Genomic DNA, 16,568 nt, shown 5'->3' with positions numbered 1-16,568 from the left:
AACAATTATTCAGAAGGTATCTGCTACTAGAAATTGTACGAAAATTTACGTGCTGTATTTTCACAGTCTAGCTGCAAATGGAGGGCTACAGCGTGGCTGTAATTCTTACAAATGTATGCAATTACCTGACAGTTTCTGAAAATACGTAATTGTCTTTATTAGAAGATATTGGTCATTATGTGAACACATCTATTCTACAGGGATAATCGGATTGTTGCAGTATGCAACTAGTAGAGTAACACGATTAGTTTAATCAAGCCCTTTAGTTTCAGAGCAGTTCTGTGCAGACGGTTGTGCACCGTTTTAAGTGATGTTCAGTAAAGATACTGGTTTGGTAATCGCTGATAATTAGCATCTAAATTGATTCATTTTTGTTTGTGTGGTTTTGCTTTTTATTTTCACTCTAGTATGCCAGTGTTGAGAAAGATGGCGAGCATTACATGACCCCAGAAGATTTTGTGCAAAAATACCTAGGACTTTATACAGATCCGCGTTACAATCCTAAAACAGTGCAGCTGTTGGCTGGAGTGGCAGATCAAACGAAGGATGGGTGAGAATTTTGCTTTCCATTAGAAGCTTGTAATACATGGGTAAATGCATGAGTGAATGAGTTTGATTATTTCATCTTCTAAAATACATTATTGATTTTATTACACTTCAGGCTTCTTTAGATGATAAGTTTTTTCTCAAGTACAATAGGCTATAAATTTGTGGAAATTGGGAAAAAATACAGTGTTAAACAATGAAGAAGTGGATGCATTTTTTAAAATTAAGATTTGTTTTAATGGAGTTTTAACAATTACTACAAATGCAGAGGAAGTTGAACTGCAAATAAGTTTAATGTAGTGTGATTGCCTTGGAAAAGTTCTTTTCTGTATACTTCCGTCCATGATTAGATATTACATAAGAGTTTTTAGTACCTGTAATGAAACATGGAAATATGGAAAAGCTTTCTCACTTCTGTAGTGTGCAATTCCAATGAAACCATTTAGGAGTTTTTTTGAAGTGCTGTCTATTAGGAGAGAGAGACACTAATGATTCTATGAAGGAAGAAGGTGTTTGCGTAATCAAAATAAGGTCACACCACATAAAGCTTTTCCAACTCTGTGATATTATTTGCTTTTAGACAGTTCTCTGAAACTAATTTATAACATGTCCACTCCACTGAGGTGGTACCCTCTAACCCACTCTTCTTCAAATAAGCCTTTTCTCTTGCTTTATGTAGGCTTCTAGCTTTGGCCTTGTATTGTAGTAAGAGCATGGACATTGTTAAAGTAAAGTGAAAAGGTTAAGATGGACCAGAGAAGAGGTCAAGAATGTAAAAGAATGTAAAAAATCTTCTCTATTTTATAGAGAAGAGAGAAAGTTGCTGTTAAAATAACATACGATACATTTGTAAATATATAGATGTAGCTTAAATTTGAAAGCCCCTTGACTTCCTTTCATTTGTGGGTCTAAATCTGACCTTTGCCATCACTTAAATGTTTTTATTTTCCTTTGTTATGCTTTAGACTATTTTATTAGTTTGCATAGTATCCTGAGCAGCTTGCACAATATCTGTGCTTTACAAATAAAATTGTATATGCTATATACATTTTACGCTAAACAACAAATGTAGGATCTCCTGTTTAATGTAATGTTACATGATTTTTTTTTTATTTTATAAAGCTGCAGCATTTTTATAATACATTTGATATATACGTACATTTGATAAATCCAAATAACCTGTCTTTGTTTGCAATACATGGCTGCAGTTTGTTGAATTGTTATGGACTGAAAATGCTATTTTGTATGTATCTGTTGAAATAATAATCTAATTGATGACTAGTAAACCAACATTAAGTATCTTGTTTCTCTGAAAGCTGTCAGTTATCTTTTACAGTATGCATTTCTTCAGGAAATGTTTTATAAAAGGATCTTTCTTACATTAAGAAATCAATAATTTTTTTTTTATTGCTACAACAGAACTTTACATTGAGGCATCACTTTTTTTGTTGCTTTCTCTGTGAATGTAAGTTTGGTTTGGTTTGGTTGGTTTTTTAATATAGGTAATATTTGAAGTGAGGTAATCAAATATGGGTAAGTGTGCTTTATCTACTTCTGTATGGGAACAGTGGGAATAGGAATTACTACCATATGGTCTGCAATACATAATGTTTGTCTGAATACCTGTTGATACTTGTCTGAAACTTATTTTCCTATGTGTTCTAATCTATATTTATCTCTAATCTGTATTTCATGTGAAGAATTGTTATACCCCCATCATCATCATTGGATTATTTATTTATTTTTACATTCACATTCTTCCTTTTGTGGTAAGCTGTAATATATCAAAACCCAGAGTCTCATAACTATATCATCTGCACAGAGAGTTTAATCTGTAGCATGAGTAATTATTATAATCTTCAACTGAATTCCAGAATGCATTACATCTTTCTAAGGACTTAAAGTTACTTTATGAAGTCTGAGAAAGTATCAGTAGTCTTATTCCATACAGACATTTGTAAATTAAATGACAGCCCAAAGTCACGTAGCAAGTCATTGAGAAGCTTTGGGTTCTGTATAGAAATTTCATTCCTGTATCTGCTATCATATTCTCTTAGCCTTGCTTGCCCTTCAAATAAAGATGCAAAGTGGGTTTGGTAACTTTTCTTTGTTAATAATTTTTTATTTAATTTAGTTTTAAGTTTGGCACTTTAGACAAAAGCATATTTTGGAACTGGCTGGTTGTAGGCATATGCTTAAAGAAATGTATTTTTACTTTTTCGTGATGGTACTTAACTGTTCCAGAGTGCTATTGTCTTCTCCCATTACTACAGCATAAGACGGGTTTGCTTTAGTGGAACTCTGTAAGGTAGTCCTTAAAGCTGATGAGTCTTCACTTTCAAAGTGTTTCTTCCTCATTGTTATAAATGTGTGTTCTAAGAAATTAATGGGATGAGGTCTAGATTAGAATTTGGCCTAAACTGCCTTGTTTGCTATCTGTGTAATACGACGTGATTTTACTGATGCTGTAGGTAAGCATTCCTGTGTCATCAGGCTGTAGGCACTACTTTTGAAATTAGGATACATGTCCTCTCTGAATATATGTATGAATATATACTTACATATGTGTGCCAAACCCAGCTTCCTAATTACATAAGTCAGTTAATGTTTGCAGGTACTGCAGTTTTAAAATCAAAGATGTTCTTCTCCTTTCAAACCTTCAAAATTTCCCAGTAGTCACTCAGAATTCTTAATTTTCATTGCTCGTTTCTGGCTACTCTGCTTATCAGCATATCGTTCTTAACATGTGTTCTTCTTAAGCTAAGTCCTGAAGAAGGATTTGATGTTTCACATAATTGAGAGTCACAACATAACGTTTAAAAGCAATGTTGTGTGGGGAAAAAAAGGGCAAAGAGTTGTAGCAGGAAAAAAGGAAAGATAGAGAAGAATTATAAACACATGGCTTACTTTGTGCGCCTTTGAAAAGTAATGGTACAGAAGAAATAAGAGGAAGGGAAATTTAAAAAAATGTTACAGATAAAATGAAAGGTGAGTGATTTTATGTTGTTATGGACTCTAATGCAGCGAGTTTGCTGAATGTTACTTGAGTTGCGATTGGGTGGGAAGCTCCATCATTCTGTTTAATCCAGCTCCTGTTATCTCCGCCCTAACGGATAATGGAGTATCACGGGGGATATCCCCGCTCTTAGGCATTGCAAATGGAATATATGGAAAGGAAATTGAATGTGTCTGTCTCCTTTTGCTGTAGGCACTGTTAAAGTGAGACCTCTGAAGACGGCTTCTTTCAGGTTCAGGCTTCTACGAATGCATTCTACAGAGATCGTCACTTGATTCTGTCACTTATAAAGCATCGTGGTTAGGAATTAATTTGTATGTCAGGTTTACGCTTGTATATGAAGTATATTTTGAAACAACATTATTTACAAATATTTTAACAGGATATTCTGTTTCTCTGATACTAAACCCTTATTTATCAAGATCATCCTTTGGATGAAATTGCATCTGAAGAACCTTTCTCACATCTTTGATTTTTGTGTCTAAAGCGTGACAAATTAATATCATAATTCTGTATTTGCCATATCTGAAGTCCTTTCAAAATCACTACATTTTTTTTCTGTATTTTCTGTGTAATGCATATATGCAAGAATGTTAACATACATAACCTTGTTTAAAGTATCTCAGTTCTGCCTTACATGTACTTTGACAGAGAAAGACTGGATAAACTAATGAATAGTGTGGCTTGATTTTTTTTTTCTTTTTCTGTAGGTGACAGAATTATACTTCGCTCTTTAGCAGTAAGCAGTATATGTGTAAAGTAATCACTATGAGCTAATGGTCTCCTACAAAGTGTACTAAATGCATCTCAGTGACCAGTCCAGCCCAAACCACGACACAGATCAATTATGTGCATCTTCTGGGAAAATGTACCATCTACAGTGATACTCTATGTTTTAACAGCACCTACTGAAATAGGGGTTTCTTTGTTTAATTTTAAAAAATTAACTAAAATTCTTACTCCCATTGATAATTTATTTGATGCTAAAGTAGATATCCCATCATATATTTTTATAAACTGGGCTCAGGAACTTATAATTGGTTGGAATATTGTAAATCCTCAAGCTAAGTCCCCTATTTTTACAAGGATGAAAATACACAGTAGTTTAAATCAAGTTTGCTGTTAAAACCTAAGGCTCTTGTTTGCAGTATTCTGGAAAGGCCACAGTATATTCCTGCTCTAAATATCTTTATGGAGATGTGATTCTGTTCTTGTGCCAACATTATCCTTTGTCTTTTCCTGGTTAGGGCTGGAGTTTCTGCAGCTGTTCTTACATACAGCATTAAGATCCCATCTAAGTGTTTTTTCTGTTAGTCAGAATAAGATGAGTTCCACTAAAAAAGTTATTTATGATTATCCTAATAAGTTACCTGTGCATACATTTCAGTCTGAGTTTATATGTGTTGAACACACGGAATTGGATTTCTATGCAGCATTCCAGGTTTGTTGTGGGAACCCTATCTGGGGATACCACTGCTTCCTTATCTCACACTGAAACAGCTTTCCAAATGCATCCTGAGTTGCATTTTTCCGTATGGTGACTGTCTTGTGTACACAGAATCTTGTGATCTGCTGTTACGCTCAGGTCCTTCCCTGCCTCCATCATGTCTAACTGTCCTTATGTCCAAATGTTCTTATAGTTTCTCTTTCTTTCTTGTCCTCAAGTACATGACTTTGCAGTTCGTGTTATATTTGAAGTATAATATTTTTTTCTATATACATAGTAAAGGATGACTTTCTGTGAACCTGCTTGTTTTTTATGAATGTTATATGTTGTTTTAAGAAATGCTTATATTGTATAGTATATTCCTATGCTTGCATTAAACTATCTTTTCTTTCTCAGTAGAAATACATACATAAATTAGTAATATAATGACAGCCCTGTAAATTTCATGGTTGTAGAATTTCTGTGGGTTTTTTATGTCTTAATTTTTAAGTGCTGTCTGCTTACATTTATAATTACAAGGTAATAAACTGTAGGTATTCGCTGAAAATTCATTATATTTTGTTGTTGATGGGTATGAAGAATACAGACATTTTATAGAGGAAGAGACTGAGTTGCGTAAAGGTTAAGTAACTACTTAAATGTAACATACTTTTTCAGTTTCTAGTGTAGAGTCTTAACTTTTTTATATTAGAATTTTATTTTAATAATTGGGTCATACATTTTTCTAGAGCATCAAACACAAAATATCATTGGTGTTGTGAATATTTTTTTGAAATCTTTATAACTTCTGTATTTTTCTTCGTAGGCTGATTTCCTTTCAAGAATTTGTGGCATTTGAATCTGTTTTGTGTACTCCAGATGCAATATTCATTGTTGCTTTTCAGTTGTTTGACAAGAGTGGCAATGGCGAAGTAACATTTGGTAAGACTATCTAAAGAAAAACAGTTTAAGAAAGTGATTATAATAGTATAAATCGTAATAATGGTTTATCACCATTGGTGCATAGAATGCATATTATGCAATATTGTACTGATTTCCTAAGAGTTTTCATGGGTAAAACATTTTTTTTCTTTCAAGTGATGCAAACTTCAGAAATACACAGAAACAAGATCTATTTTGCTCTATCATTTTGAATCAAGATTTTTCATGTTCCTGAAGTAGTTAATACAATCTTGTTTTGTTCAGTGTCATCCTAAGTAATTTTTTTTTGTTATGGAATTTGAACTCCTTCAATGATGAGGGATTTTTGAAATATGTTCTGGATCTCCATGTATCTTTGAAGAATTGTCATTAGATACAGTCAGAGATCAATATAGAAATGAAGGCGGTCTAATCTTTTGATCTTTTGAATTCCTAGTTTAGTGTTCCTTTTCTTGAGGAGCAAATCTTACTTTAATGTTATGAGTGTAGCTTCCAACTAGATCATATGTTTGAAAAATCAGGAAGAAAATATGGCCTTTAAGTTTTACTTTCTCCCCCACCCCCCGTGCCCCCATCACTTTAATTAGTAATTGGACAAAATTCGTCAGCCTAACTATGCTGCTTTATGGTGTTGCTAAATAACTGTTATTAACATTGCAGTTTAAGGAGGGTTAGGTTTTATTTTTAAAAACTTCATATGTTTATGAAAACTGGATAAAACAATGCTAAGAATTTTAATGAAATGAAATGAGAATTAAATGTTATTTCTATCTAAAAGAATAAAGCTAATAAAGAAAATACAAACCGTGCTTGGATTTGTAACCACTCGCTGTTTGTACTATTTCATTCTTATGAAAACTGTTGCAACTTGTTGAAGAAGAAAAAAAAAATGCAAGGGTCTTTTTATGGAAACAAATTGCTTGACTTATGATGTCCGTTAAATTACATCGTTAACTGAAGGGTCAAATACTAAGCAATTTGCATACACAACATCTTGAAAAGAAAATCTTTAGAACTTAAGTAAAGGTGAAATCAGTAAATGCAGTCATTAGGAAGTAGACAAACTACTATAATCAGTGTGACCATGTTAATGATGGTATACTTAATAATCTCACAGAATGGAGATATGCACTTTGTAGCTCTCATGAACACACTTGAAATAGCTGGTTTCGTAAATGAACAAAAAGTCATTTCAGATTGTATACAGATTCCTCAATCAGACTGAGGACTGTTATTTTTATGACCACATCATTATATTAAAGGCTAAAAGAAAACACAAACAGGAAAAACTGTAAAACAGAAAACTGTGCGAATATTTTTGGTATCTTTTTTGCCGATTTTTGTTTTTTAATAAGGCTGATAAATTTTGAATAGGAAACTCTTTAGGGAATTCAAAACTTACTATTGGATTCTTGTTTTTACAAAATCAGTTATATTGCAATTATTAATATATTTAACGGTATGTTGTAACGTATCAGTGGTACATGTTTTTGTGCTACAGTTCCCACGTTTACTGTTGCTTTTTTTTCTTCTGTTGTTGTTGCTTGTAACATGGGCTACTTACTCTTACTTCATAGGTGTATCATACAAATTAATGCATGTGGAAGAAATGTGAATGATTATATATGGCATATTCAGAATTTAGTAACTGCAGTCAATTTCCAAGTCAGTCTTGTGGCCTACAGAGGCTGTTTTCTAAATGAATCTTGCACTCTTTCATATTCAAACCGCATAAGCAGAAAGGTAGAGAGTTTAGTTTCATGTAAAAACAGGAGAATATATAAAATTAGGTCTTAAAAGTTGTTACAAATTATTAGAAATGATTAGAAATATACTGAAATGAAGTTAGTTTAGCCAATTGGTGTGAAAATTGCTATCAGACAAGTTAGGTCTCTTTTATGCGTGTGTAGTGTATCCAGTGTGCAGATAAACCATGTTGGTTATGAGAGCAAACGTGAGTCAAGATATTCTAGCTCAGACGCAGTGCTATGTGGATGTGATTGCATCGATTCCAAAGCTAACTCAAGCCAGTAAGTGTTCCCAGAAATGATATGGAATTACTGTGATTTTTCTGCACTGTGCATCTGGAACAAGGGCTGGAGTTGCTGGAAAGTGGAACACAGAATCAACTTGGATCTGTTAGGCCAGTAATGTCAATCCAGCACTGGCCTTACTGGACATGAGATAATGTCTCTCAATCATTTGGGTATGACTGTATGGCATTTTCAAAAAATATCCTGATCTAATCAAATTTTCAGTTATCTGGAGAAAGTTAAGTATACTTGTTGATTTTTTGGAGCTGGCTCTATTTGAAAGTAAGTTGCTCCAGTCAGGTTCACATCTCCTTTTTAGTATTTATATACTGACATGGACTCGGACCATACCTGAGCACTTTATCTTCTTGGAGTCCTCTTTAGCCTCAGTCTGCCACTTGTCTCTACAGAAGTTTAGCTTCCAACTCTTCAATGAGGAAATTATTAATTAAATTGTATTACAGAAGAACCTCTGTCTTACGAGTTGAGAAATGGAAGAGGACAAAAAGTTTATGATTCTTTAGAAACTATTTGGTAGAAATTCTTTTTGACTGTGCTATACTAATCAGTGTCTTCGTCTGTGCAATATCATATGCTTTTAACGTTTCAACATCCCATATCATGGGATTGTTGAAAGAGGAAGTCGCCTGTCACTTTAATGTCATTTACTTTCTTATTGCGTTGGCACATTTTTACAGGAGTTTTGGACATCTAGAAATCCTGTATGAATGACTTTCATAAACATGCAGATAGTATGCTGCAATATTTGCATAGAAGGTCCATTGCAAGAACATGAAATTTGACTTAGTTTATATGATCAAACTGTACAGCATGCTCAGTGCTCTTTCCGTGTTTCAGCTGCACTGGACTCACTGTCAGCTTGGTGAACAAAAAGAAATAAAATTACTATTTTAATAACCCATTGATAAAAGTGACAGTGTAGTTTAAATGACTTTTTAATCATGGAGAAATAGGAAAAAAGTGCATTTCTTTTCCTGATCAAATGCTTGTACGTCTTCATAAATGATTCCTAGGTGAATATTTTATGGGAAATGTGTTGCTGATGAGCCCTTACAATATTGCTTTAACTATAGAATATTTAAAAGGTAACGGCTAAAGCTGATAAAGAAAAGTGATTTTTTTTTTTTTTTTTTCATGCATTGTCTTTCTTGTTATGGGTTGCTGTCTGTAGCCAGAGAAGTCTGACAACCACTTTGCTTTTTTGATCATGGGATGTAACTGACCAAGCTACTTAACATGAGGGAAATACTTAATAACACTTCATAAAATTAATGCTATTGTACTAAGGAAACTTCTTTTTATTGCTATTCTATGCAAGTTTTTTTGACCTGAATTCAGGTTAAAGCAAACCTAAATATTAAATCTGCTCAAGCTATCTGGTTTGCTTCGATCTTGAAGCAGACAATCCTTACTGTGATTAAAAGGTGAAGTGGGTGACTATCACTGAAACTTCTCTCAAAAATAGGCCGTCTAACTGGAAGTAAAAGGATTCTTTGTAATTTATCGCTTCGGCAAACTATACAATGATCTGGACTGTATCACTTTTAATTGGGATGTACAATTTCCAGGCTTTTTCCAGCTGTTCTTCCTTTTAGGATCACCACAAAGAAAGCCATTCTCTGATAAACTGGAGAGTTTCAGAGATGCTTTTTTAGTTAAATACCCATGCTGGTATGGATAGAAAGATAAAATAATGAGATTTTGAAACAATTTTACTGCCTTCATGTTTGTGATTCTTCTATATTCAGAATTTTTACATTATTTTGGTGATAATTGGAAAATATTTATGGAACTGAACATAAGGCTTTTCAAAACATCCTGCAGCTCAAAATGTAATGAAAAATATTTTGCAGAGTATAGTGGCTTCTTCTTTAAAGGCACTGGGGGGAGTAAGGGAATTGGGTACCTAGTAATGCAACTATGTGAAAATTACCATGATATCGGTGAACTGAAATAATAAACATCAATGTAATAATTTCAGAAGTTGGGTATACAGTGATACTGAAATCTTGTCCATCTATTTTCTAAACAAACTTTAATCTGGGAGAGAAAGTTCGGATTTCCGTTAATGGGGACATAGAGTTTGAGAACACTGGAAGAAGATGAGTGGGAAGAACAAGAGAAAGGAGCTGAATGTTTGTTGTTATAGTTCTTTGCTTTTGAGCATTGCTTTTCAGGAAACACAGATCACTGCTAGTACTCACTCCTCCCCCATTTCCAACAGAGCAGTTGGATTGAAAGTGCTAGGATTTGGATTTAACCTTAAGAATTTTGCTTTATAAAATATTATTTGCAACAGTAAAGGCAGGAAACCTTTTAAAATGTAAACAGAAGAAATCTCATAATCACATGGCTACAGATCTGAGGATATACGAAAAACACCATGTTTTTATCAAGTGTGCTGTAAACTAGAACTGCTATTTTTCTTGGCTTCCTGATTGCCATACATTAGTTGCCTGTTTTCAAGATGTCTTTTTCTTAACACGTGCAGATAATGTAGGAAACATCACTGTATATTATGACTTCCTTTTGTTCTCATATTTTTTAGATTTTTTGCTTGTTTCTTTCCTGTTGTGTGATTCTTTCAGGTTTAAACCACAGTTTTAAACACTTGTGAGCCACGCAGGACAGAAGCCTTTCCTTATTTTTTATAATAACAATATAGTCAAAACCATTGCTCAGCAAGAGGGAACAGAAAAGGAGAACTCCACATTAAAATTAAATATATTGACAATTCGTTGTTATGGCTGTCACTAATATTAATCTTAAACAGAATCACTAATCCTTTTAAAGTAAGAGTAGAAATACAATGTAACTATTTCTAGTTCAGCTTTCTCACTTTTCCTGCCACTTGTCATTTAGCTCTCGTGTCAAAGTAATTATTGCATTGTTTACATTTGGATCACTCTTAATACACTTCTGTTGCATTAGGTGCTACAAAAAAAAGTCTTTTTGCCTTTAACTGTGATTTTTTAATTTTATGCTTGAAAGTGAAAATATGTAAAATTTGCTGTTAGCAGAAATAGTGAAAAATAGCAACATAGAATATGTTAAAATGCATTACATACATTAAGGCTCAAATATGTACAAATGGGACTGTAGATGACTGAGTAGACAGATTCAAAAAACCCCACCTATTAAACAACAAACCTTTAGCATACTTATGCTAGTACTTAAAACTATCAAATTTCTATTTTTGTGTCTCTACCAAGCGTGATTGGTGTTCCCTCACTGGTGAGAGGCAATGGCAAGCTCTGTTAGCAGGGTGATGGCACTGGAATTGTGTGATGTTTCCACTCTGTTTCTTGGGGACCTGACAAGTCAAAATGATAGGTACTACCTCAAGGCTTACTTGGGGTACTGAGCTCATCCCCATCAACAAGATATACTAGTGTTCATAACTTAAAAAAGTATTCTTCCTCCTCCGGTGAAATTCAGTATTGCCTAAAAACTTTGTTTTTCTCACATCATTTTTCTGAGCCCGGTAGGTAACAGTGTTGGATGGTGGTTGAGCCAGTCGTGTATGCTGCCTGCAGATAGCTGCTCCAGGCATCTGTAATTTGTTTAAAATGATTGGGTGGGGAAATTCTGAAGCAATCTTGAGAGAATACGTGTCGCCTTGGAGGTAATATACTAGTGCACTAGAGTAGTAGGTTTATTGTTCCTGGGGCTGATGGTAAGTTGAGTATGTCATCAGGCTGCTGACTTGTATGCCTATCTGAGAAGAAAATGCATTGCTATAAGCCTGGAAAGAAAGTTATCAGCTCAGTAGGAAAGAATTCCACGGCTGAAAGGTGAGCAAAGTGTAGGAGAAGACATTAGTAAATGAGCAACATGTATGGACAGGGACAATGAATGCATTCTGTACAATGTCATACTAAAATGAAAGGATTTAAAAATAATTTGCTGTTTGCCCCCTGCAGAATAGCTCTGTTGGAAATTTGAAGTACTTGTAGTTTATCTTAATTTAGAAGCATTACTGGGTTTTGGCTGAGAGATAACAAAAAAAAAAACAAAAAAACCCCACCAAACCCCAGCATCTGTACCTTAACGTTACCTGTTTCCTGTTTTCTTTGTTGTCAGTGCTTTGCTTCTGCTGTGAAAAAAATAAATTAAAAAAAGACGTGGTCATAATTCAAAGTGTTGAAAGTGTAGGTGATGATCACATTATGTCTAATTTCTGAAATGTGATTGTCCGTTTGCTGCTTCTCATCACATGAATTGTTAGTTGTGATGGCTGTTTCCTTTAATATAAGAGAATAGTCAGCAAAATTGGATTTAAAAGGTATTCTTGATATGTTGTGAATAAAGCATTGCTACTCTTGGGTAGAAGTAGTAAATTTTAGTGCTTACCTAGAGATGTTTGAGAATCCCAGATGGCTTTGGAAAATTGTATATAGAGTTTAAATGGTGCTAACTGTGTCAGTTATTCACATCAAGTACACGGTTTTGTTCCTGTACCCCAAATGTTTCATAAACAAGGCCAACATGGAATTAATTAAACATTAGATACAACAGCCCGTTCTAAAACCCAGACTCCTGTAATCCATGCAGTATACGTTACTGGTTGTGAGTGGTTGCCTGTGGAATAAAAACGGGTAAGGCACCTCAGTTTTCAGAGAAGCAATAGGCTAATCTGGATTGCATTTTTTAAAGCTAGTTAGCCGCTACTGGGATTCTTCGAGTACCAATACGCTCAACTATCGAATAGAAATTTATTAATTCATTTACCGGTATTATTTTTATGTGCTGAAGAATCTTGACTTGTGATGTGTTGACAAGTAGTTGTAAATGTTTTTGAGAAGGAAAAATTAGTAGCGTATGAAACCGTGTCTTGGTTGTTTTAGTAGTATACAATTAAACGCTTGAATGAGAATTATGAGAAGACCAGGGGCTTAAGTCTCATTAAAAAGAATTGGAAGGTCTGTCTATATGAATATGAATATTTTCTTATAAGAAAAAAGAGACTTTTTTTTTAACTTTTCTCTAAGGTTAAAAGAAGCAATCATCGGAAACAATTGAAAATACAATTTAAATTTTCTGTCTGCTTCAGCACGTTTCTGCCTAAGTTTTCATTAGGAGAACTCGGTGTGCGTTAGAAGTCAGTTTTACAGATGTGCAAGTAGTCAGTAGTCGGCACCGTTTTGTGCGTTAGAGCCAAGCCGACAGATCCAATTAAGCCGGCCTGTCGTCTGTTCCGTCCACAGTTCGGTGCCGTTTTGTGAGCTCCATCGTGAGCTGCACTGATCTGTTTGTGTGTGTGGTACAAGAAGACTCAAGGCAGCCTGGTCAGAAGCTGCAGAGAATCGGTGGTAGGAGGGGAGTTTATATTTACGTCTCCTGGTTCCTTGCTCTCTAGCAATGATGAATGAATCTGCTACAGATAAAACTTTCAAAGGAAGTATGGAAAAATAAAAAAGTTTAGCACTATGTCTTGGGTGCTTTATTTCTCATTTTTTTAACCTTCACCTTGCATATTGATACCAGTGAATAGATATGAGTAGATACGAGTTTTTTTAAGTTTCTTGTTTACCTGAACAACTCCTTTATCCTTAAACCTTGGTTTAAATTGCAGTTTTTTCACTGTAGTCTTTTTTTGACCGTCAAGTTAAATGGCTTACTAGCCATAATCTGCCCTTTGAATATGTAATCCCAAAGTAATTGTGAAGCAGATGATCTAGCCAGGGAATGCTGCTTTGTATGTCCCTGTTGTGAGGCAGTCCCCTGCTTTTCCTCACTGAAGAGAGAAAACCATGCAGTGATTTGCCTAGATTTGATCTAGCATTAGTAGAATAGCTATAGCATTGAAAGTATGAATGAACAAGTAGTCCTTTAGCATAGAATAACAAACACATTTACTGCAAATAAATAGCTCTTGATGGAATTAGCAAATTATATTAAAGTTCTCATTGCATTTTGTCTTTTAGCAGAACTGTTTAACATAGAAAAGAGGAGGTGTGTTTTCAGCTAAAATATTTTCTACTTTGTTTTAAATTTAAGCTATATGCCACATTTTATCTTTGTTGCTAGGGGGTTCTAGGTTAGTTGGTAAAAACATCAAGTTGGGTACTTTGAGGTAGATTTTTGAAAAGTGTTCACGTGGTATGGATAGATGTCCAGTTATACTGTTGATGTGGTTGGATAATCTGCACAAAAAGCAGCTTATTGTACAAAACAATATACAGCATTGCATTCACAGCAATGCTGTATATGAATAAAGCATGCCTTTTTTTTTCAGGTTAGGTTTTTGACTGAATTCAGATAATACATTTGGCATTGAGATTTCAGTTGTACAGTATACATATGGCGAATTCCATATTCTGAAATGACAGGTTTTTTTTAACTTCATTTAAAAGAGGACATCTCTATCTTCACTTATCTTAAAACCTTTTAATAACTGAGACTACCAATTATGTTTTATAGGATTTGATTTTTGTGCTAAGGCCTTATCAAAAGCTTTTAATAAGGTGCTTTCTGCTGAGTTAATGATATGTTTTAGATGGCATTTCTTATACCTATCTTCAATAGACATATTCAGACAGTGTGATTGTAATAATCAAGTTTCAATCAAACTATACTTAGTATGACAAATATTGCATGAGATTGTAATGCAGGTATTCGTGCTCTTGATAAAGGTCTTAATTTGACTCCTAGCAGAGATGGAGAACCGCTATTGATTTTTATATCAGAATGCAAAATAGCTCTTTTTTGTCATGTATGAGGGAAATTGCTTCTTAATTAAAACTAAATAAAACATTCATGCCAAGGTTTTATGCAGTAATACAAAAAGTATCACGTTGTGTCGAAAATGTGTTCTCGTACAGGTCTGTAAAGGTTCGGTTAGCAATTATTCTTAACAAACTAAAACACTCCTTAAAACAGCTGCTTAAAACATCGTTTGTATCCTTCCTGGAATGTTTGTAGATTACTGTACCCCAAAGCTCACTTGTTGTTTTTCCCTCTCCCAAAGCAAATGTCAAAGAAATATTTGAACAAACTATTATTCATCATCATATCCCCTTCAACTGGGACTGTGAGTTCATTCGACTGCATTTTGGACATAACAGGAAGAAGCATCTTAACTATTCAGAGTTCACTCAGTTTCTTGAGGTCAGTTATTAACCTTCTTCCAAAGTAGAACAGAAATTCATTTTTACACTAATACCGTTATAAATTTTGAGCTTATTATGGTAGTGATAATCATTATCTGATACTAATCCTGGCGGTTATGATGAACTCTTATTTCTCCATAGCCGTTCTGCAAGCAGTGTGTACTCGTGGTTTAACTTGAATGCCGTCCTATAAAAGAATGGGACTAGATATACTGTTTATGAAATTAACCATTTTACTGATTGTTGTTCAGCTGGATTGAGGGTCTGCTTTTTCTGTCATAGGAATTTAATAGCAAAACTAACCTCTAGCAGGGAAAGATTGCATCTTTAATATAACCAGTTGTTATTAACCATATAACCTCCCATATAGCTGTTTTAGCTTCTTCAACATCTCTTTTAGTTTTATAAGCATTATCCTGATGCTTACACTTTTTTTTTTTCTGTCAATGGCATGCATGCAACCACACATATATTGGTAGTTTGGTCTTAAATGCAGCCAGCTTTGCATGAGGCAAATCTGCTTTTCTGAGACATTGCTGAAGCACCCTCTAGGGATCAGGCTTTAAAGGATCTGGGTCCTAGAACTGGACTTTGCTAAGGCAAAAAATTAAAAACATATTACGAATTGAATATGATACTAGAAGGAAGTAAAGGAAGGCATCAGTTATAAAGGATAGAGGAAGAGGAAAGTAGGAGAAATGTACCTTACAATTCATGAGACAGGAGTTAGCAGAATTGTAGGTAATTGCACTGAATTCCGTAAATTAACATGCAGTGCACCTCATGATATTACTTATAGTTTCCCAAAGGAAAATAGATTATGCACTTCTAGAGCTGGACTCTAGTACAAAATCGTTTTGAACATACTGTCTTAAAAGTAGGGAGTGATAGATGAGCTTTGGTATAATCTGTAATTATTGTCCTGGTTAAAATTAACTCTCGAGCAGATTCTAGAAAAAATGTCGAACTAGATAGGATCTGGCATCTCTATTGTAAATTGAGATACTGGAGTTTGTCACAGGTTTCCAAGGCTGCAGTATAACTTGATGTTACTTTCAAGGAATAAACTGTGTCCTGTGTTTGATACTGCATATTTTAAGTGATATGGCACGAATTTGGGACACTAGTGCAGAAAAAAAATCAGATTGCTAGTGAGAAGAATCTTTATGTTGGGAACCCAGACCAAAGTGATAAATATCTGTTCTATTTTTATTGTTCCAAGATACTGTTATATGAGATACGGTAACCTCTTGCTGTTCTCATATAATAAAACCCCTTAGTAGGGAAGGGTAGTATGGACTGCGGTAATTTCAATATGTATACAAGTTGGATATTGTTGTCCCTCCTTTTACATCACGTTGTTTTTCTTATTTGGTCTAGCAGCATCTTAAGGGCTTTGGGATTTGTATCAGAGCAGGCTTGTTGCACCATGATCTAGAAAACCTTGATCTTGAGGTTATAAGACTTGAGAA

At 34.3% G+C, this 16,568-nt stretch overlaps 1 protein-coding gene across 3 annotated transcripts in view; it reads left to right on the top strand.

The window, feature by feature from the left end:
* SLC25A12 (solute carrier family 25 member 12) overlaps nt 1–16,568 on the top strand; it is a 51,925-nt gene that overhangs the window by 7,108 nt on the left and 28,249 nt on the right. For all 3 annotated transcript variants that reach the window (XM_054207926.1, XM_054207925.1, XM_054207927.1), the window contains 3 exons: nt 408–550; nt 5,815–5,930; nt 14,955–15,094. In XM_054207926.1, coding sequence (XP_054063901.1) covers nt 441–550; nt 5,815–5,930; nt 14,955–15,094 — 366 coding nt within the window. In that variant the 5' untranslated portion in view covers nt 408–440. The remainder of the gene's footprint in view (nt 1–407; nt 551–5,814; nt 5,931–14,954; nt 15,095–16,568) is intronic.

This window comes from Rissa tridactyla, chromosome 7 (assembly GCF_028500815.1).
Source record: "Rissa tridactyla isolate bRisTri1 chromosome 7, bRisTri1.patW.cur.20221130, whole genome shotgun sequence".
Classification (NCBI taxonomy): domain Eukaryota; kingdom Metazoa; phylum Chordata; class Aves; order Charadriiformes; family Laridae; genus Rissa; species Rissa tridactyla.
The sequence above is the reverse complement of the archived record's forward strand: the minus strand, read 5'-3'. Positions and strand labels throughout refer to the sequence as shown.